Source organism: Sebastes umbrosus, chromosome 22 (assembly GCF_015220745.1).
Source record: "Sebastes umbrosus isolate fSebUmb1 chromosome 22, fSebUmb1.pri, whole genome shotgun sequence".
NCBI lineage: Eukaryota > Metazoa > Chordata > Actinopteri > Perciformes > Sebastidae > Sebastes > Sebastes umbrosus.
The window spans coordinates 21,153,441-21,175,944 of record NC_051290.1 but is presented as its reverse complement, the minus strand read 5'-3'; the positions used below and the strand labels follow the sequence as shown (position 1 = coordinate 21,175,944).

General features: G+C 39.5%; 2 protein-coding genes and 1 non-coding gene across 4 annotated transcripts in view; all 3 read left to right on the top strand.

Moving 5' to 3' along the window:
- Window positions 1–592: 592 nt before the first annotated feature.
- Window positions 593–22,504, top strand: part of sb:cb1058 (uncharacterized protein LOC394209 homolog) — a 37,016-nt gene continuing 15,104 nt past the window's right edge. The window contains exons 1-2 of the mRNA XM_037757732.1: window positions 593–612; window positions 13,465–13,470. The gene's annotated coding sequence lies outside the window, so the exon portion shown is untranslated. The remainder of the gene's footprint in view (window positions 613–13,464; window positions 13,471–22,504) is intronic.
- On the top strand, window positions 7,406–7,487 carry trnal-aag. The gene has a single exon. It is a non-coding gene; the product is annotated as a tRNA-Leu (tRNA).
- naa40 (N-alpha-acetyltransferase 40, NatD catalytic subunit) lies at window positions 9,405–21,630 on the top strand. 2 transcript variants are annotated; one of them, XM_037757735.1, is made up of 8 exons: window positions 9,405–9,823; window positions 12,261–12,356; window positions 14,784–14,836; window positions 15,050–15,145; window positions 15,597–15,755; window positions 15,896–15,979; window positions 17,325–17,402; window positions 18,069–21,630. In XM_037757735.1, the coding sequence occupies exons 1-8, from the start codon at window positions 9,818–9,820 to the stop codon at window positions 18,214–18,216; spliced, it is 720 nt and encodes a 239-aa protein (XP_037613663.1). In that variant the 5' UTR covers window positions 9,405–9,817; the 3' UTR covers window positions 18,217–21,630. The 2 variants fall into 2 exon arrangements, with proteins under 2 accessions (XP_037613663.1, XP_037613664.1); XM_037757736.1 differs by lacking the exon at window positions 9,405–9,823 and adding an exon at window positions 9,976–10,098.

The window sequence follows — 22,504 nt, the reverse complement described above, 5'->3', positions numbered from 1 at the left end:
GTACTGAAAGGCTTTTTAGCAAATTAAATAATTAGAAAACTACCTACCTGCGAATTCACACTATGATTATAATCCACAGTTAATCTCGTTTGAATAGAAAGAGATTCTTTGTTATAGAGACAGCAGCAGTTATAGACTCTTAATCTGCCATCTATCAAAATCCCATAAATTAGGGACTACTTGCCAGTGTGTCGGCGGAGGGATTCGTCAGCTGTGCATCTCTGTGCTGAGGCAGGCTGTCCAGACTTGTACTGATGTATGCATGGTGGAGAGAAGGGCAGCAGTGGGCTACTAGTTAACCTAGTGTGTGTGTGTGTGTGTGTGTGTGTGTGTGAGAGAACGAGACTTTGTGCATGAACTGAGATCAGATAAATAGCCTTAATGTACTTAGCTTTTCTTTTTTTTTTATTTAAAATATGTCGAACAGTTCAAAGAGTTGCCTCCCCATGTGTGTGTGTGAGTGTGCACATGTGAGTGCAGATGTGGGTGCACAGGTGGATGTGTGTGAGTTGAATAGGGATTGTTTCAGTGATAGCTGTAGAAGGGTTACTCACACCTGATGCTGCCAATAAACACAATAACCCCCACAATAACACACACACACACACACATGCTGCTACCTTTACAAGTGCCTACTGCTGACATGTAACAGCCTGTTACTCCTCCAGCTTTCCCTCTCTACTCTCTCTTTGGCATCATCACCTCCTCTTCTTTTTTCCCCACCTCCTCTTCATCATCTCTCATTTTCCCACCCATCTCTCCCCTTTTTCTGCACCTCCTCTATTTGTCTGCTATACTTCTTTATTTAATCTCCTCTTTCTTCTCCTTCTCCACTACTTTCCCTCTTCCTCTTCCTTCCACCTCCTGGATATCTGCCCTAATTCTCCTCCTCCTCCTCCTCCTCCCCCCTCTTTCCTCTCTCTTCTCCCCCTGCCTCCTTCTTTCCATTTCCTTGCCTCCTCCGCTTTCCTCCCCTCCTTAACATTTCTCCCCCTCCCTCCTCTGCTCCCCCCTACTTTCTCTCTCTCCAGTCATTCCTCCTCTTCATCTCCTCCCTCACCTCCTCCTCCTCCTCCTCCTCTTCCTCCTTCCTGTCTCCCTCTCTTCCTCTCATGTCGCTTTCAATTTCAACAGTGTGCGTGTGTGTGTGTGTGCGTACGTGCAAATTCTTCCCCTCCCCCCATCCTCCCCCTACGGTGATACAGTAGGCTAAAGCAGCTTCGCTCCGCTCACCTCCATGGCCCTCCCCTCTCCTCTCCTCTCCTCTTCTCTCCTCTCCTCTCCTCTCCTCTCCTCTTCCTCCCTCTCCAGTCTCATTTTCACCCCTGCCACCTCCTCCCCTCGCCTCCTTCCCTCCTCTCCTCTCCTCTCATTAGTCAGTGTCCATGAAACTCACCATTCCACTGTCTCTCCTCTCGCTCAGTCCCTAACACATCCTCACTAATGAACAACTGCTACATCTCTCCCCTCCCTACCTCCCTCCCTGCCTTCACCTCTCAGCTCTCCTTTCATCCTCCTCTTCTTCTCTCTGTCCTCCCCTCTCCTCCTCCTCTGTCCTCCTCTCCATTCGTCACTCCGTCTCTCTCTCTCTCTCTCCCTTTCCTCCTCTTCTCGCTCGGTTTCTCTTCGATCTCTCAGAACTGAGTGTCCCTCCCACTCTCCCTTTAGCTCACTCTTGTTTCCACTTCTTTCCTCACCCTCCCTCCCTCCCCACCTCCTCCCTTCTCTCTCCACCTGTCTCCTTCCTCACTTTTGTCTGTCTCCCTCCCTCACTTCCCCATTTTCTCTCCTCACATGTCCACACACAGCTCTCCCTCCTTCCTTTACGCCTCCTCCCCCTGACTCCCATCCCTCCCCCTAACGAATTCTCTGACTTTCTCTGTTATCTCAAGAGATGCCTGATCTAGAATCAGATGTGATAGAATGAACTCTTCCTGCTGTATTCTAGTCGTTGTCACATAGAAGGACTCCCATGCATGTCTAAAATGTTCTGTATTGCAATGCTCACCTTGACGTAGTCCCACTGAATGATGCCCTTTGCCACTGCCAGCTCATTTTTATGTGATTTTCGTGCACTGATTGCTTAAACATCGTCACTGATGTTGCACTGTGTGACACACCAAATGACTCATTGTAGTCTGACACAAGCTTTTGTGATGTAAATAGATCATAGCATGGTGATTGAAACTGAAGAGATTAAAGATAATGTATCACTGGAGTGATTGATACTCACTTGCCATGTCAAAGGGTGAACAAAAGACTAGAAACTCCTCTAATCTCAAGGCCTAAAATTATCTTGAAAGGAACATTTCAGGGGAGGGGCGGGGGATCAATTAGCACAAATGGAATAGGCCATAAAATTCATAGCTATGTTTTCATTCACCTGAAACTGAAGAGTTGTTTTACTTTAGAATGAGACATTTTTATCTACATAGAGAGCGGGTCCTCTTCACAGAGTCTGCCATGTTGCCTGTACCTTTAAAGGTCCAGTGTGTAACATTTAGGGGGATCTATTAGCATAGATGGAATATAATATTAAAATAGCCTATATGTTTTCTTTAGTGTATAATGTAATGTAAGTAAATATGTTTATATTTGTGATACATGTCCCTGATTGTACTGGTATATGACACTTTTTTACTTGCTGACCATCTGGATCAGGACTCCCTGCCTGAAGAGATATTGTTTCTCAGTGGGACCTTAAATAAAGGATAGATAAATAATCACCTGAAAATAAGAGTCGCAAGAATTTTTGTGTTTTTGTTAGCTTAGAGTGAGCCGTTTATATCTACATAGGAAACGGGTTCTCTTTTTCGCAGAGCCGGCCGCCAGCCGAGAACGGACAACTTTTCCTGCCAGAGTCGATAACGTTACTCGCTCCGGAGTTAACATCCGTCACTCCACTCAGTCTATGGGAAACCTCTGCTGGTCTTGAGGAGCTACAGCATTTATTTCTGCACAAACTGCAACTTCCAATGTACATTCACTTGTTCTTATTCTCAGAGCTAAAATAGCTCTGTCTCCTGCTCCACTAGCTCACACACATTCACCGCCGCTCTCTCTCTCTTGCTTCACCACTCATTCCCATGTACACACACTCTACGCTCTGGCTCTGCGCCGAATGACCTACGCTGCTCTTACAACAAAAGGCTCTAGATAGGGCATTTTGCATCTTCACGTCTGCCACCGTAGTTCTCCTACATGCTTTGGCACAAGTTTCAGTTGGTTGCAATCTGCAACCTCACTGCTAGATGCCACCAGAAACTACACACTGTACCTTTAAGGGAAAAATTTATCTAAAATCATAATGATTTTTTACCCATTCAGTTGTGGTATGCTGAGGTTTGGAGATTGTAGCTGCTCTCCCCAGCGAGAAATTGCAGTAACCTACGCTAAAAAATCTGCATGCATACTGCATGAATATACTTAGCAAGTTCCATGACAATCTGCCAGTTAGCTTATAAGATATATTGTGTGCAAAGTTGACATTTTGAGGCTAAAAGTTTCCATTGAAATCCCAAATGTAAGTATTTTAGTGGGATTGATACGGACTTGGCTCATGCTCCTGCTCCACAACCAGATATGAAAGCTGTCAGGCCTTCCACATAGTTTGAATACAATCAGCCATAAATCACTTCCACTTATTGCACAGATATGAAACTGCAGGAGACAGATACCAGACATCTGCAGCCCATGTGTGTAGAGGTACTGAACAGCCATCTCATCTCAGTAGAACAGCCATGTTGGCTGGGTGGATGTCTGCTCTATGTGTTATAATTCTGTGCTGCAGGGCTCGCTGCGTTGAGAGAGGCCTCATCATCCTCATCCTCCATTCTCCTCTGGTCTTTTCCACACTGCATCTGTTGATTCCTCCTCTCTCATCCTCCTCTCGCTTGTCTCCCTCCCTCCTCATCCTCATTCTCTCTAGTTACTCCATTATTGTCTGCCCCCATCCTCTTCATCTCCTTCTACTTTGCTCTTGTCTGTCTCCATCTCCCTCTATCTATCTATCTATCTATCTATCTATCTATCTATCTGTCTGTCTATCTATCTATCTTTGGTCTGCAAGAGAACACCACACACAGCATTGCTGAGCTGAAGAGAGGGATCTGAGCCTGCCTGTGTGTGTGTGTATGTGTGTGTGTGTGTGTGTGTGTGTGTGTGTGTGTGTGGGCCAGTATATGCGTGTGGGTGGAGGATGGGAGGGGGGCAGCTTGAATTTCATTATACAGTCCTGCGTGCACAGCAAAGAGAGGATGTACAGACTTAAATACTTATATGAAGAGTCACATCTCAACTGCAAAAGGAGTTGATGGGTTGATGTTTGTCAGCGTGCCTCATCTGTATGCTAAAAACAGGCTTCTTCCAACGAGCATCAGGCCTCTGTACCAACTCTCAGAGCCTCGTCGCGCCCCCTACTGACACACGGAATAAATAGTTTTCTCTACCAACAGCCGAGAGACAGATTCCCTGAAGACAAAAGACTGTAGGCGGGGTTTAGAGACTGGGCCATCTGCGTACTGGGGAGGGCTGCTGCTGTGTGTGTGTGTGTGTGTGTGTGTGTGTGTGTGTGTGCGCCCTATACAAGGCCTTTATTTGCATTATGAAAAAGTGGGTAGGCTTGTGAGGGTGGCCATCTCATATCCCACCAAACCAAGAACTCACAGTCAAAGTCTGTGATCTATAGAGGAATATTTAACCCTTTTGTTTTGGGGTCAAACAAACCCCACTGCTGTATGTGTAAAAATTATATTAATTACTACAAAATCAACCATTCCTTTTTGTTTTCTTCTGACCTCATTACAATGAAAACCAACATGCAGGAAATAATTCCTATTGCCTCAAACAAGGCTTGAATGTTTGATAAAAGATGGCATACAGATCTATTAGACTATTGATTATTACACCAACAAATCTCATATTTCATGTTTTATATGGGCTGTGCATGAAGAAATATGTACTCTTTTTGTTTGCCAAAAAAGCATTCACAGACAAGGAAAGTCTGTTATCCTGCATAGGGATGTTATATATACGTGGGGTCACTTAGAGGTCAAACTCCCTGTTAGAAACACAAACTGTTAGAAAACGCCAATAAATCTAAATCATTTTGAGATTTGGAAGGCGTTCTGTCAACATTAAACACACATTGAGCAAATGAAATTCCACTACCATGTTTTACATCATTGTCTGTAGCAGATTTCTTTCACAAGTCATCAGTTCAAAAACAGGTTTAGAAGAAATTTTCAGAAAATTGGGAAAAGTCATAAAACTGCTAAAACAATATTAAGCATTTGTTTTTTGAACTATAAAGAAAGAGAAACTATTATTTACTTAAACAATTTACAAAGCAACTATTTTGATAATCTATTAACTTCTCAAAATTGAGAATTTGCTGCTTTTCTTTGTAATATATGATAATAAAATGAATATCGTTAGGTTTCCGACTGTTGGTCAGACAAAACAAGAAATATTTTACACTGTTGTTGCAGCTCTAAAGCAGATAAAAGGTGTACATAGCAACATACCAGACTTTACTTCAAGTGCAAATTAAAGATGTCATGATTTCGATGTAATTTCCACCCCTCAGAAACATCACAACGTGATGCTATTATCTCAGGGTAAAGTGTGTGTTTCTGTAGGCTGACAGTGACCTTCATGGTATCCTTTGTCTCCTTGGGAATCACTCCGTGGTCCTATAATGTTCTCACTATAGTGTGACCTTGATATAGTAGTTCTCTACATTTCTGTGGTTTCTAACCTAATGAAAGAATATGTGACTCTATCTTTTATGCTGCAGGGTGAGGGGAGATACCACATTTTATGCCTCACCAGCCAATTACAGTTTGTTTGTAAGCGCTGGCGTCAAGGAGGGAATGGAAGCTGAGGATGAAGTTTAAGTAAAAGTCTATATTTTCTATAGTTACTCCTCTTTTATCTTGCCTGGAGCTTAATTCAAGGTCTGGAAGAAGTAAAAGGCCTCAACATGGATTGAGTGAATTCACACTCCACGTCGCCACCTAGTGGCCAATGTGATAAACTGCTTCTCCGACTACAGGAATCTACCAGGAGCTTTTTTAAATAAATAAATTTATATGATTTTGTTGTGATATCAATGAGCCAGCCCCTCCACCCCCACATCATTATGAAGATACCGAATAATTCTGTGACTTGTTCCTGCTATTTCTTCATGTTTAATTCATTCATGTTCTTCTTTTTGTAAATGTATTTATTTATTTAAAACAGTTTTTTCTATATGATGATCTAAAAGTTGGCAAAGATTGTTCTTGACTCTGCCAGAAATATGTTATGATCATTGTTAAATTGTTCTATTATTTATGCATGTATACATTTTTATAAAATATGAGCATCCCCATGTAAAAAAAAACACTTTAAATCAGAAAATGTCTCTGAATAGAATCTATACTGGTTACTAGGGGTGTCATGATATACCGATATTGACAATAACAGTGATATTTAAACATGAAACATTGATATATCATGTTAATAATACACATATAATAATATCGTGAATAATCCAGCACCTCTTAAATCATTTTATGGTTACACACTCTCTCTCCACCTCCCAACACTCGTATTTTGAGTGTAATTAATTTGCCAAAAAATAGACAAAATGCACAATAAAAAAAGTTAAAAATTTATTTGACTGTTAGCATTATTTCAATTTTTTTTTATTTTTCCATGGGCCTAAATATCGCACTAATATTGCTATCGTGAATTATTTTGGCCATGATAATTGTGTAATGAAAATCTGATATTGTGACAGCCCTACTGGTTACTTTACAAAGCATTTCAAAAACAAAACTACCCAACTGCATAGCTCAAATTTTGTGATTCAATCTGCTATTTTTTACTCATGATGGCTTGGACCACTTTGTCTCAAAATATAGGCTACATGATATGGTGTTAAAGAGAACAACACAAATCAGTACTTGCAGACATTATTTGGACATCTATGCAACACAATACAGTGCATACCAATTGTACTGTAAATGCAAGATTAATAGAGAGAAATACATTTTTTTAATAAAACTGTAAAATTATTAAACAAAATGATATATTATATATGTGTTTCACAAAATATGCAATACTCCCAGTCAACTCCCTGGATGTCTGTAGGTTATTATGATGGGTTCAGATTCATGTTAATGTTTTATAAAATATTCTGTAATAAAATGGAAATGACCAAAGTTTAATTATGTTTTAACAACGTGAGGTATGACGTGTTTCTTGACCCTGTCCAGCCCCCATGGTCCAGGTCCAGCCCTCTGAGGGTCTGTCATCACTTTCTAAACAAGGAAACCATATTCGCGCTAAAGTGGTGCTGCTTTCAAATCCTGTCGGAATAATGACAATCAGTATACTTGCATACAATGATAGTTCATAAGGTAGCGTGGCCGAGCGGTCTAAGGCGCTGGATTAAGGCTCCAGTCTCCTCGGAGGCGCGGGTTCGAATCCCGCCGCTGCCAGGAAGCTTTTCTGAAGTTAAACAGTATAGTTTCTTTCTACAGTATACAAAGTAAATATACTGTCTAGTCCACATGTGTTTAACTACATAGGCATATCAGTTCTCCTCGTGCAAAGGTGGTGTAGATAATCATGCCAAGGATATTCCTCTCAACATAAAATAGAAGATAAGTGAATCAGGGCCATGTCTAAAATGAACGTTAAACTTTAGTGGTACATTTCATGATTTGGAATCTAGTGACTTGGTGAAAATGTAGTTTTTCTGTTTTCAGGGCAACCATAAGAAATGTACCATGTGATTTAGCTATAAAATAGTCTAAAAATTAAACTATAAATAAAGTAAAATAAAAAAATAAATTAAACTATAACAAAAAACAGAGGTTTCATCCACTTTCATGAATACTCTGAGCTAGTGTTGGAGTATATGTACATTTTATTTACTCAAACTGTACAGTCTATGGGAAGTACAAATCTGAGGTTGTACTTGAGTATTTTCATTTTCTGCTGCTTTAATCACTTTACTTTGCAGATTAATAATTATTTACACAAAAAAAACTATAATACCCTAATAAAATATGATGCACTGTTATAGGATAAACTATCCAAAGCTGTGCAAAATGTATGGCAACTATCTCCAACTCGAACAACACTAAAATTCCTCTTACACATTATGGCACCACTAACAATAATTCAGCAATTTAAGATATAATGATATAACACTCACAGGGTGTCTTTCTTAAGACAGAGTATTAGGGCCACATTGAGAGGGAAAAATCAAAGATTTCAAGAAAAAAGTCATAATATTACGAGAAAAAAGTTGTAATTTAATGAGAATAAAGTCATACTATTTCAAGAAAAAAAAGTTGTAGTATTACCAGAATAAAGTCATAACTTTACGAGAAAAAAGTCGTAATATTATGAGAATAAAGTCATACTATTTCTAGAAAAAAAGTCGTAGGATTATGAGAATAAAGTCATAACTTTACAAGAAACAAAGTCGTAATATTATGAGAAAAAAAGCATAGTATTACGAGACTTAAATCCTAAGATTTCGAGGGAAAAAAACATTTTTAGGAAAACATATTACCAGCAACCAACAAAACGGGCGAGAGGACATAGAAAGATGAAGTATTTGGTTATTTGTGAAACCTAAACTAAAGTATAACTTCACATAATTCTCATAATATTACGACTTTTTTCTCGTAAACTTATGTCTTTATTCTCATAATATTGCAACTTTTTCCTCGTAAACTTATGACTTTATTCTCATATTACAATTTTTTTCTCATAAACATATGACTTTATTCTCATAATATTATAACTTTTTTTTCTCATAAACTTATGACTTTATTCTCATAATATTATAACTTTTTTTCTCTTAAACTTATGACTTTATTCTCATAAAATTACAACTTTTTCTTGTAAACCTGTGACTTGATTCTCATAATATTACAACTTTTTTTCTCATAAACTTATGACTTTATTCTCATATTACAACTTTTTTTTCTCGTAAATTTATGACTTTATTCTCATAATATTACAACTTTTTTTCTCGTAAACTTATGACTTTATTCTCATAATACTACAACTTTTTTTCTCGTAAATTTATGACTTTATACTCGAAATCTCAGATTTGTTTTCCCTCAATCTGGTCCTAATACTCCTGGTCGTACTTTCTGCTGCATAATGAGAACTTTCACCTTTAATATGAAGTACACTTAGCTGACAATACATGATTTCACTTGTACATTGTGGTATTGCTACTGAATAATGGTTCCTCCTCCACTCGCTCTAAGCAACATTTAGGAAACTTTGACTTTGCTTGGTAAAAAAAAAAAAGTACATCAACAATATTAAAAAATACGACTTTCCCCAAAGTGTTTGGAGCAGGTGTTCAGGTCCAATGTGTGCCTCCATATGGGCCTCATATGTCTGAGCCGGCGGAGAGCACGTGAATGTATCATAGTTGGAGGCGACGGAGAGGAGAGAGGAAAGAGGAGAGTAAAGGAGAGAGGAAGGAAGGAAGGAAGGAAGGGACCTGTAATACATTCAGCCTCGCACTCTTGGCGCCAATCCGATTTAAAGAGAACAAAAAGCAGCTTTTTTTTCATTGACGTTTTAATCAGATCTGCGTCTAAAACTGCTGCTCCTCTCAGCCAGCGGCCGGTGCTACATCCAGCTAGCCTCGTTAGCTCCTCTCTGTCTCTGTCTCATTGTCATAGTAATCTGCTCCAGCTCTCTGTCTGTCTGCAGGGACACAACTCAGTCCAACACAAGGGGACAATAGGTGTGTTTCTGTCTCCAGGGGGACCGATAGGACACCGCTGAGGACATGGGGGTGAGTTGTTGTGCTTAATGTCTCTGAGAGAGAGGACACAATGAGAGGTGGATGTAAATGCGTGATGGTGAGAGAGAGGAGAGGAAGAAAGAAGGAGGGAGGAAGAGAGAGAGAGACCATGGTGGAGGTAGCCAGAGGTGGGCTCATATCTGCTAGCCGTGTAGCTGCCTCCACATAGCGTTGTAGCTTTAGCTCAAGCTCACATATAGCTTCATTTAGCTTCATTACTCCTGCATTGTCCTCTCCGTATGCTCTGTTAACTTCTCCTCTCAGTGATGAGCCATTGTTAGCCTGCTAGCTCAGCTGCTAGCCACTTAGGAATGCAACATTAATGACGCCTGCTCTGCTAGCTGCTCATGCTAATCACCTCTCTGTCTGTGTGTGTGTGTTTTACCCACTAGTGCCTTTTTTAGCCCACCTGGTTATGATAAACTCAGACTTGTTGGATGTGAATAGTCCTCAGCACCAGACAGGCCTGCACTCGAGCTGTAAAGCTGAGTTAGTTTCCATAAGTTGAGTATGTCTGTCTAAGCAGACTTTGAGTTCATCCTCCACTTTCACTATACCAATCCACGTGTCTGCACAGTGCAGCCTCTCTGTGCTTGGTGCTTGGTACAGACTTAATGCTGGGAGCTAAAGTTGGCCAATTCAGTGCATTCCTTCCCTATAATCGTTCCCTCTTCTCATTCAGGTCTGGATCTAATGAAGGGATTTAGATAATTCCTACTTAATTTGTCCAGTATTGTTTGTTTCATGAATGCACCATTTCTTGTAAACATGTCACTGATTAACATGTAAATACTTCCCATGATGGGTGGTGCATTTTTAGCTACATACAACATATATATATATATATACATATACATGCTGATCACTCTGTGCAATAATTATATGATGCTGTGCAATAATTATTTAATTATCTGACGGACACTTTGTGCAATAATCTGGCAAAACTGTCATCTCACCAATATACATATTGTATTTTTATATTTTATATTGTATTATCTTTTATTTTTTTATATTTATATTGCACTACCTCTTTTTTTATTGTATTATATTTTTTAGCACCTATGGGATTGTCACAATCTAATTTCGTTGTACTACACAATGACAATAAAGGGCTTGAATCTATACTGGCTACAACTAATGATTATTTTCCATCAATAAAATGTAATTTTTTCTCTATAAATTGCAGGTGTCAATAATTTTAAAGATGGCTAATAATCACTATTTATGGTATTGCACCTGGTAGAGACATATTTATAGCAGCTTTTAAAGTTTGGCTGGCCAGACAAAGATGCAGTTAGAGTAATAATTTTGTGTGAATTATGGCTGCACCATTGCTGATACTAGCATTGGACATCAAGCCAAGAGGCAGGCTCAATTATGAATATCAGTATCAGAAGATTTCTCCAATACTATAATCCCATGCACCGAGAGCAATGTGCAACATCAGCGATATAAACACTCCGCTGTTTCACACAGCATTGACAAATGGTGGTCATAAAAGCTGCTCATATCAATATGAATGCTCTTTTTTTTTTTTTTTTTTTTTTTTTTTTTTTTTAAACTTGCTATTGTTGTTTTGCTATTGCTGTTTTTATAGATGATCATGTTTGTTTTTAACTTCTGCATGTCCTCTAATGACCTTCATTAGAGTTTTACTTTGGTGTTTCTGGTTGTACTTGTTCTTAGGTTTGTTGTGTTCTCGTGTCTTTGTTTTGTCATGTTAGTGTGTGATAAAATGCTGCTGCGACTGAGGTGTGCACTCACAGAAACAAAAAAATACTACTGGTAATTTAGAGGCTTAATTTATGGAACATTTTATCCCTAAAAACATGGCGACATTTTTTTCTTTTTCTTTTTTAGTGCTGTTGATGGTATTTTCTGATTTATGGAGTGATTCAAAGAGATATCCAGAATTCCCTCTGTAAAAACCTTTGGCATTAATATGTCAATAAAATGAAACAAGCATTTTGAAGCTGTCTTTATCCAATGTTCACATTTCTGTTCTGGTAATGTATGCAAATTAGCACATATTTAATAAGATAATGCCTCATTTGAATATTTAAACATATTTTCAGAAAACTTGTAATACAAAAAATATTTTTCTTAATGCAAGTAATCAACTGGGGAAGTTTCGTGTCAATATCTATTCATTTTTGACTCTATTCACCTGTTGGTGTCTCCACTTAAACGGATATAATTCATTGTCTGTCAGTGAACGGTGGCCTGATCAGAAAGTGGTTGAATGAAGAGTAGTGGGGATAAAATGATGTCACTTCCTCTTTCCTTTCTTTTTACCCCTCGACCTTTGTGTCCCGTCTCCTTTCAATCCTCCTCTCTTCCATATTGTCTGTCTCATCTGTTCCTCCGTCCCTTCCTTTCTCTTCATCACATTCCTCCATTCATCCTCTTCCTTATTTCCTGTGTCCAGAGGAAGTCCAACAGAGCAAAGGAGAAGAAAGCCCGGCGTCAGGAGGAGAGGGCAGCCATGGACGCCGTGTGTGCCAAGGTGGACGCAGCCAATAAGGTGATTGTGGTTGCAGATTAACTAGCGTGGTAGCTGCTGTCAGCCTCGGGAGAGGGCCACATGGAGGGCTTCTGATCTTTGGGGAGATGGAGTTGAAACTACTTAAGGAATTGGACTTGTTAGCTGCTTGCCGCCTGCAAAACAAAGCGCAACATTTGTGTAGTTTGACAGCTGATAATGGCATTGCCTTGATGTTAACAATGAATGCACACTCTCAACTAAGTGCTCCACATAAAAGCATCCACCACTTGACCCTTTTTACGCGCCGTTTCAGGCTTTCCAGTGGATTCAGATTGCATCGAGCACGGCACTCAAAACCTCCACTGTGAGCTGTGATTTTCATCACTTGTTAAGTTGCAATAATAGACATGCTTCCATGTGATGACACCAAAAGATGGGGATGCCCTCCTTACCCTGAATTAATTGATATTCACACGCCAAATGCAGTGCCATATGTTTCTTTATGCATAATTGATGGACATTATTAAATCCTGGCCATGGAGCTTGGAGGTGGGCTAGAGAGAAACCTTATTGAAACCCGGAGGAGAACAAAGCTCACGCCCTCTCCTCGAGCTCTGAACAGGCCTGCCTGCGCTTATTACTTTTTCTGTGTCACTTTGTCCCTAAATGGGGCACTGCATGCTGTTCTCCCCCCCGCCCCTCTGCACTGTTGATGTGCCAACAGAGGAGGAATGCAAGAAATTCTCCCAAAGTAACTTTTCTGTTTGTTTGTGCTCTCGCCAGCAGTGATGAATCTTGACTAAGACTTTTGTGTCAAAGGAACAAATAGTGTATTCACTGCTTTAAAAAACATTTGATGGTAGATTCAGCTTCTGATAGTTTCTCTGTGACCTTATAGTGGATGGCTGGATGACTGAACAGGCCCCGGGGGGCGAAGGCGTGAGGGCCCCTAAACAAGAGCTTCTGTTTCAATTGAATGTTATAACCATTTGTCATGGGGAAAAATCAAATGGCTCATTCCAAAGTAGGGATGTCCTAAGTCTGATCCTTAAATATATCTACTGAAGTCTGAACTGATATTTATTTGTGTCTCAATCCTCTTTCCTTTGTGTGCCCAGGGGCCCAATGTCTCATAATCTGTGCAAGAAGAGGGGTCTTCTTAATTTGATATTATGTATACTCTCAGGGCCAAGGAGAAGCTGAGTTTGTGGGCGCTTGTTATGAGTGACTAATGAGGGCTATAACACTACTAACACCCTGTAATTTAACTGCCTGTATGGGCCCCGTTTGGCCTATTTAGGCTCCAGAGCCTGTAGTTGAGCCCGAGAGATGCTTGGATTAGAAGTATTGTCACTTTTACTGTCTATTTGTGGGGGGTTTACGGCATTCACAAATAAATATTTATATAATATAATAAATATATAAAAATGATTTGAAATACAGAAGTGTAGTGTAACTAATGATCATTTTCATTAGTAATTAATCTGCCTATGATTTTTTAATGTTTTTTTTTGTCCATTAAATGTCAGAAAACGGTTTAACTGCCAACTTAAATTTCCCAGAGCCCATAGTGACAACTTGTTTTGTCCAACCAACAGTTCAAAACCCAAAGATATTTAGTTTACTATCATTTAAGACAAAGAGAAACCGCTAATCATTACATTTGAGAAGCTATAAACAGCTATATATTTGTCATTTTTCAAGGAAAAATCAATTATGGGGACTAACATCATTACACATTATTACAATTGGGCTCATTGGATCATTGGAGTCTGAGCTTTACAGTGATACACAATTTATGCGATTCCAAGGCTGTTTAGGGACCCCAGTATGCAGAAATATTCAAATACACCAATTTTGTATAGGTGAAAATAACTCATTTATACTGCATAAATAAAAGAAAAATGCATGTTTTTTGCCCCAAACTGCATGTGATGATCATAAAGTGGGCATGTCTGTAAAGGGAAGACTTAGGGGTACCTATTGAACCAACTTTCAGTCACATCATCTTGAGGTCAGAGGTCGAGGGCCCCCTTTGAAAATGGCCATGAAAGTTTTTCCTTGTAAAGTTTTTTTTATTTAGCCTCCTCCTTGACAAGCTATCATGGCATGATATCCATGGTTTCAATGGATTCCTCGGGTTTTCTCGTTTCATATGATATCTGTAGCTTCGTTCTAGCTCTAAAACTGAACTTAAAGACGGTAAAGTCGGTCGGGATCGCCCACAATGCCTCAGGTCATGGAGGGTTAAAAGTGTCTGATTTATGTTGATCAACTAATTACATAATCAATTCATAATTTCAGCTATACAGGCCAATTTAAAGTCACAGTATCTTTTGAAATATGTGTACATAAGATGTCCAAACTAAAATGTCAGTGTTTGAAAGGGGGGCAGTGTGATAAGACTCGGTATTGAAGGGGATCATTTAGTGTTTTTGAATCTAATTTTGCCTCTTCTCGTCACAGCTTGATGACCCACTGGCTGCCTTCCCAGCCTTCAAAAAGTACGACAGAAATGGGTACGTAATGCTTTGTACGCCTACAAAGGTCTTATTCAGTGTTTCATGAAATACATACTTGTTTAATTTTGGTTGATCTGCTGCTGCTATTTCTGTCTGTTCTTTGTTTGGTCTTTCTCTCACTTTACTACAGTGTAGACTGACTCATACACACACACTCACACACATTGTTGATGTTATTGACCCTGTTTACTTGTCCTTCCACTTGTCCAGGCTGAACCTGCAGATAGAGTGTAAGAGAGTGACCACCCTCAACCCGCTGTCTGTGGAGTGGGCCTTCGAACTCACCAGAGCCAACATGCAGACACTGTAAGAAGTCTGTTCTTGTAGTTCAAAGTGTAGTTCAGGAACAGAGTGACCCATCTATAACAGGGATCAACAGGCTTGTGAGTGGTAGATTACAGCTGAAAATGGATAGATAGAAGAAGAAGTGCAGACAAGCCAGAAATTGGAGAGTGACATCAAACACGTATATATGAGTATGAATGAAATTACACTCAGTGGGGAGCCTGTGGATATGAGAGCAGAGGTAATGCAGACAGAGAAATTACTACAATTGATCTCCTCTCACTTTGCCAGAATGTGAATAGTGTTCATTTTAGCGAATGGAAGCCAGTCAGTTGAAACTTAATTTGTTCCATTTAGAAATCGTGTCCTTTTTTACGAGAGCCTGATGATGGGGAGAAATGAGAGGGTAAAAATTAGCATGCCAGGTCACGTTTGAGATATTCTTTTTTTTTTTTTTGTTGCCGCGCTGCAGGTACGAGCAGAGCGAGTGGGGGTGGAAGGAGAGGGAAAAGAGGGATGAGATGAACGACGAGAGGGCGTGGTACCTACTGGCCCGCGACGGAGACTCCGCCCCGGTGGCCTTCTCTCACTTCCGGTTCGACGTGGAGTGTGGGGAGGAGGTTTTATATTGGTAAGGCTGCCACAAGTTTGTGGATTTATTTATTTAAGTTCCAGCTTTTATTATAACAAGTGGAGAAAAGATGTGTTTCACTTGTTACTAAACTTTACAATACGCTCACTCTGGTCCGACTTGTTGTCTCGACTCTCCAGCTATGAGGTGCAGTTAGAGAGCCGAGTGCGGAGGAAAGGACTCGGGAAGTTCCTCATCCAGATACTACAGCTCATCGCTAACAGGTAAAATCTACAGCTGCCGTGATCCTGTCAACCTTTGAACCCATTTACTGTTATTGAACAGTTTTATTACAATGACCGTATTTGAAACCTCATACTATACTAGAGGTACGTACTGATTTGACCAAAATGTAGTATGCAGTATGCAAACAAAAGCAAAATCCACAGTACGCCAAGAATACCCGGCTGTCGTACTGATTTGGAACAAATCTCCAGTATGCATTGGACCAGTCTACCTTGCCTATTGTATCCCACAATGCAAAGTGCTGGAACGGTACAGGCTACGTTACAACAACAGCAGACAAAAACGGCTCGTTTTTTTACATTTTTCGTAGCTATTTCATCACTAAATTCGCTTACGAAAGTTTTTTAGGCGAGAAATCAACTGTAGATTTTGAATATTGGCAGTTTTACGTAAATTGATGGTGGATTGAATATTTGTTCCAACGCTTTTGGAGTTTAAAAGCTCCACAATCTGTCGTGACAGCAAGCTAGCACCTGCCGGGGTCGCTACCTCGCCAGCCGGGTAGTCACGCTCAGAGACCGCTATGAGCTGGCTGGAGCTCTCTAGAGACCGGTCTGTGGACGAGGGGCTTTTATTTCCTTGTTGACGGATGGTTTGTTTAAATATCACAACACAAATGTCCATTATAAAATTAACAGGAACCTTTGTTTATCTGCCCTTTTGGTGTTGAAAAGCTCCACAATCCGTCTGCCTGCGTAGCTTGCTCGAACGCATGACAAGGGGACTTTGTGGCTTTAACTAAAAAAGCAGTTTGAGTAAATGATGTGGATCAATGTTTGATATTTCCCGTCTCCCCTCGTTGATGATCCTGTTTGTCTTACTTCACTATGAGCTGTTAGAATAAATAGTTTAAGGGGTGGAGGAGCTAAACATGCAGTATCTTATAAAATAAACAAACATTGGTCAAAAACAAAAAAAATATCAAAGCTCAAAAAGTTGTATTAAGATAATATTGTAATAGTGGTACAAGTTATTTTTTTGTCCAGTGTTTTAAGAGCTGGATTAATGGCTAAAGCCTGGCCTAGCATGCTGCAAAATAAATCGATTTAACAGTTTTGTACTACATACTACTGAGGAATGCAGTATGTACTGTCTACTGCGTTCGTCAGTAGTATGTAGAAGGCGGTTTTGAATACAGCCAATGTGTTTTTTATGAGAAAGGAAATGCATTTAAACATGTTAGTAAGGATACAGACGACAACTTTAGTTTGTTTACAAGAAAACTCCACAGGGCATCCTTTTTAAGGAAAATATGTCCATCGCATCTTTCAACCATGTGAAACTAACGTGTTTCCTTTCTGCTCTCTTGCTCTTCCTGTCCAGTACACAGATGAAGAAAGTGATGTTGACAGTTTTCAAACACAACCACGGGGCTTACCAGTTCTTCAGAGAAGCTTTACAGTGAGTAGACTGGCTCTATTTTAGCCACCTAAAAGAAGAAATATCACTTTACTATACTTAGAATCTTCACTGCTTTACCTTGCCGTCCGACGGGAAAATGAAGCCGTTGAGTCCATCTACGCTCTGGCTTAAGCCACCAGACTCCATTGAAAAAAACTATAATTTTACCTCACAGAACACAGGCGTTGCTGATCTACCGCTGCCTCCATCGATCAGTTTGTTTGTGTTATTTTGTGACTTTAGTGAATCCGAGCTAAACCTTTAAAATACCAAAGTCACACAATAACACAAACAAACTAACTGATCGAGGCAGCGGTAGACCAGCAGCCCCCGTGTTCTGATAGGTAAAATTACTATTTTTGTCAAAGGAGTCTGGTGGCTTTGAAGCAAGCATAGATAACGGCTTCAGTTTCCCGTCGGAAAGGGCTGTCTGGCTAGATCTCATTATACTATAGGCTTCTTTTGTCCAACAGTATATATGTCAATATTATGTCAGTAAGTAAGTAGTGAGTAATTGTTCTAGTTAAAATCAGGCTAATAGATCCAGAATAAGGAGTTTCAGTGTTGACGGCTGCCTTCACACTTCCAAAAATGACTCTTCATGTAACTTCTCCGTCCTCCTCCACTCTCGTTAACTGACCCCCCTCTGTCTCTCCGCACATCTAGGTTTGAGATCGACGAGACTTCGCCAAGCATGTCCGGTTGCTGTGGCGACGACTGCTCTTACGAGATCCTCAGCCGGCGGACCAAACACGGCGAGGCCTCGGCGGGACACACCCACGGGGGCGGGCACTGCGGGGGCTGCTGCCACTGATCCGCTTCAGTCACACCTTTTTAAATGATTGGTTAAAAAAAAGCCAGCAACTTTTCATGGCTGTGTGTGAAAGCTTTGAGCTGCCTGCTACACTGCAAGCGTTTTCAGTTTGACCGGCTGTAGAGCGCCGTTAAAAGTGAACCGATGGCGGGGGAATACCCGGCTACAGATATTGGTGTCGCATTATGGATTGAGATTTATGTTTTTTTTTTGTGTATTCTTGCTCCAAAAAGCAGTATGCAGTGTGAGCTTTCACACATAGCTCCTGTTCTTTTCTTTCTTACTTCTTGGTTCAATGTCCAAGCCATCTTTTCTCATTCTCTTATCCCAGTTAATGATGACAATTAGTAGTTCCCAGTCAAGAAAAAGCTAACTGCTGACATTTTCTACCACCACAAAGAACCTCATCCCACCCTGCTCTCACCTCCTCCTACTGTATCCAATCACTCTGCAGTGCTTCTTAAACTAGCTTCTTGGCCTAAGGCTGTATTATAGAAACTTACTACCTCAAGTCAAGATTTCAGAGTACATTTTTCTAAATAAATCATGCCCTCACTCAAGAAGAGTTAGTCAGTTTCTGTTATACAGCCCCTGATTTCTTTGGGACCTCACGATGAGAGCTTGTTTCACTGAACCAGGGTCCCAGGATTAGGCTGAATCTACTCACATTCGGGTCCCAGAAACACAGTCTGAGCAGCCCTGCTGTACTGTTATGTCACCTGTTAGACTGTAAGTTATATGCACATATGGCTTGTAAATCGTTTTTGTAACAAAAGTAAAAAACATTATATACTACTGTTACAAGATAACACTCCACTATTGGCACCACCCATCTTCTCTAATCAGGTGATAAATCTATAGGCGTCTCCCTTGCTTTTAATTTTTATAACTTATGAGACAAGATGTCCAAGATTGCCCTTTTCTTTATTATGCTTTCCGTTCTTCCCCAGTTAGTCAATAAAAAATATTAAATTCCTCATCATCTGTTGCTGTCAAATCTGCATCCAACCTAGAAAACAATCCCAGTATGACTCTGGCTCATTTAGATGTTCAAATTGCTTTAACCCCCAGCCATAATTCCTTATCAGAGGTACATGTCATGACTCTGTTTTCGGCTTCATTCATTCATTAATTTTCCCCTTTCTTCCCACCATCTTTATCTTGTTTCCGTGCTTACACGTTCAACTCCCCATCCGTTGTTTTCCCGTGCTTCACATCTGTAAAAAGTTCACCCCCCCTGTCCTTTCTGCCTCCGTTCTCCCTCCGCGTCCTAAAGGTGTCGAACGATGACCGCACGCCCGTTCACGTTGCTCTCATCTTTACTCACCTTTTGTACAATTGCATCACTCCTGCTCGCCTCTTCGTTCTAGGGTACTAACGATAAACAAGTTGATGTTGACGCTACCTTTTTAGCTGTATTTAAGAAATACTAAAAACTCCATCCTCCATCCCTTCTCTTACATATTTCGTTAGCATGAGCAAATCATATTGATTTAACATGGATGAGGATCGGTAGAAGTCTCATTACGTGGCCGTGTGAAGCCGATGAATGCTATGTTAACTTGGAGGAGGGAACACGGATTGGATGGATGGATGGATGATGGAAGTAATTGCAGAGCACTGAAAGTGTTTTTTTTATGGTCGTTGTTGCTCTTCTTCTCCTCAGTCATCACCTGTTTCCCCAGCCCGCTGTCATTAGTTTGTATGACAGAATTTAGAAAACAAAAGTCCTAAATCATGATCAATTGACAGCGATGCCGCTTCTAAAATCCTCATGTGGGACCACTAGCATTACTTCAATATTTCGTACAAATACCCCCTGAACACCAGTGCATGTTAGAAGTATGTGATAGGAGGAGGTGTGTGGAATTTAAAGTTTGAAGTTTGGTATTCCTTAAAGCATCTTGGCACAAAGTACTGTAAGAGTTGTACTGCCCATTCACTTCTAATTGGTCCAGAATAATCCCACTGCCAAGATTCTTGTAGGAGCTCCACGTAGGATTTTAGAGACTTTGATCTGGTTGATTTCATATCTGTTTACAAAGCCTTCAGGGTATTTTTGGACAGTTTCGAGTGCCAGTCGGCTGGGTTAGAAGCCCCATCTTGAAACCACCATAAAACCCTTTAATTCCAGGACTGTAGTCAGTTTTGTACAGATTCTCCTTGTGGGCTGAAGGTGTAAAAGATATCACTTTACACTGCTGTGGATGTTCAGATTCCTCTTCTGTAGTGTGGCTGTGAAGGGCTTCGAATGGTACGTTTCGAAATGTTTTTTAAAAACCGGTCATATCAAGGCTCAACTTGAGATTTCATAATGCCTGGTCAGAGTATGTGATGCAGGGGAGACTGAAATGTGAAGTTGACAGACACTTTCTTACACCTAGATACTGAAATAATCTGTGTTGCAAAAAGGACAAAATGTTATCACCAAAAAAAAAAGCCCCCTTTTGGAAAGTCCAGATCCTGGGGTGAAAGTTTCAGGTTGTTTCCAGACTTGGTAGAGACAAAAAAACTATTCAGCACCTAGAGACGACATATTGGTGTCTCATGCTTGTTTGATCATGAACAACAAAACCAATTAAACAACATATTGCTTGTTTTAGTTCTAGACTACCTTCTGATAAGTACAGTGAGTCATTTTTTGTACTGCATAGGTTCCAATAAAAAGAGGATGTTGTACATAGTGGTAGTAAATCAACCGACTGACAGTCTCTCTCTCAGGTTAATCAAACGTAATCAAACCTCATCAGTTTTATTTAACAGTTCGCTGGATTGGATTGGCCACAGCTCTGACCTAGAGTCAGTTCTTGTTTGTGTGTCATGCCATAGTATTTAAAGAAACTGATAACACCACTTTTTGAGGAGGTGATTTTTATTTTTACGATGTGTTACAGTAAAATAAAAAGCTCCTCTATGCCTTGGAAATGTGAAATTGCATGAAAGTGAATGACACGACGTTTGAACTGACTCTAGATCAGTGCTCAGTTGTTACATTAAATCCAGATAGTTGGGCTGTCTTTTTAAAAAAAAGGCTCACTGAAAGTAAAAATGCTTTTTGTGAAAATATCTTCAGTTTGAAAAATGAGCCTAAACTTAACCCGTTTATTTTACGTCAGTGAGTACTTTTATTTTAGGAAATGGTTACATACCCTCACAAAATCATAGATCCTTCTCTTGGTCTTTTTCTCTGTGTATATATATAAGCTGTTGTGGATCCGTCTTCATTTTCATTTCTTGGCCTTTTACAGGTGAAACACTTTTTGAACATGTTAAAAAGTAAAACTCCATGTTTGAGAGTGAGTGTTACAGTCCTGTCCATAAACGACAATGAAAGGGAAAACTAAGTCATTCTGCCTTGTCAGTGTTTTATTTGTATGTTACAAATAAAGGAAAGTTGTTTGACTTTTCAAGAGATGCCCTTTTGTTTTCTTTAATTCTTCTTTTCAAGGGACTAAACAGAGGAACATATAGAGAGTGGAAAAGGAAATAAGTACTTAGAATTACTTATAGATAATTGTAATTATAATTTATCAGTAATTTAGTTACTGATAAATTATTTAAATGATCATTTTTATTATTTTAATTCTGACTTACCATGAGTTTATTTTTATTTTCATTGTGCTCCATGTTTCATGTATCCTCTTGGTGTAAATGGACTTCCACAGTAATAACTCCTTCTGTTTTCATACAATATAATAGTGGAAGCATTAACAGTTCTTTAATTTGCCTTTTTCTTTTTTTTTTTCACTTTTTTTTTTTTTTTTTCATTTAGTTTTTCCTTTATTTGTTTTTACTCAGACATTTACATGAACATACTTAATTAGATACAAATATGAAGTGAACCAACTTTTCCACTTTTAACAATGAAATTATAGAACATACAAATAGAACATGGGGTGCTTTTCATGTGAAATAAGATCAAATGAATAACAATAAAAAAATTACATTTAGAAAAAAAGAAAAATTAAACAAAAGAAGGGCATTTTGGGGAAATATACTTTTTCCACTACTTCCAAATGTCCTCAAATTTAATTTCTTGAAGCCTCATTGAGAAAGTAATATACAAATATTTCATAAATAACATCATACCAGTTCTCTAATGATGGGGTAATCTGCTTTAAGCCATTTCTTAGTAATTGCTTTTCTAGCAGCTACACTCAATATACAAAATAAGTATTTTGTTTTAATATTTGTAGATGTTGAAAGTAGAAGACTAAACAGGAGTTCGCCCCACTTAAAAACTATAATTTGTCTTTTTCAAGGCATGAATATCATGTTAGCCATATAA

Excerpts from the sequence above, each read along its gene's own strand:
- naa40 (XM_037757735.1), top strand. Across the intron at positions 15,146-15,596 it reads AGAGCCAACATGCAGACACT|GTACGAGCAGAGCGAGTGGG; the intron begins GTAAGAAGTCTG and ends GCCGCGCTGCAG. Across the intron at positions 15,980-17,324 it reads CTACAGCTCATCGCTAACAG|TACACAGATGAAGAAAGTGA; the intron begins GTAAAATCTACA and ends CTTCCTGTCCAG.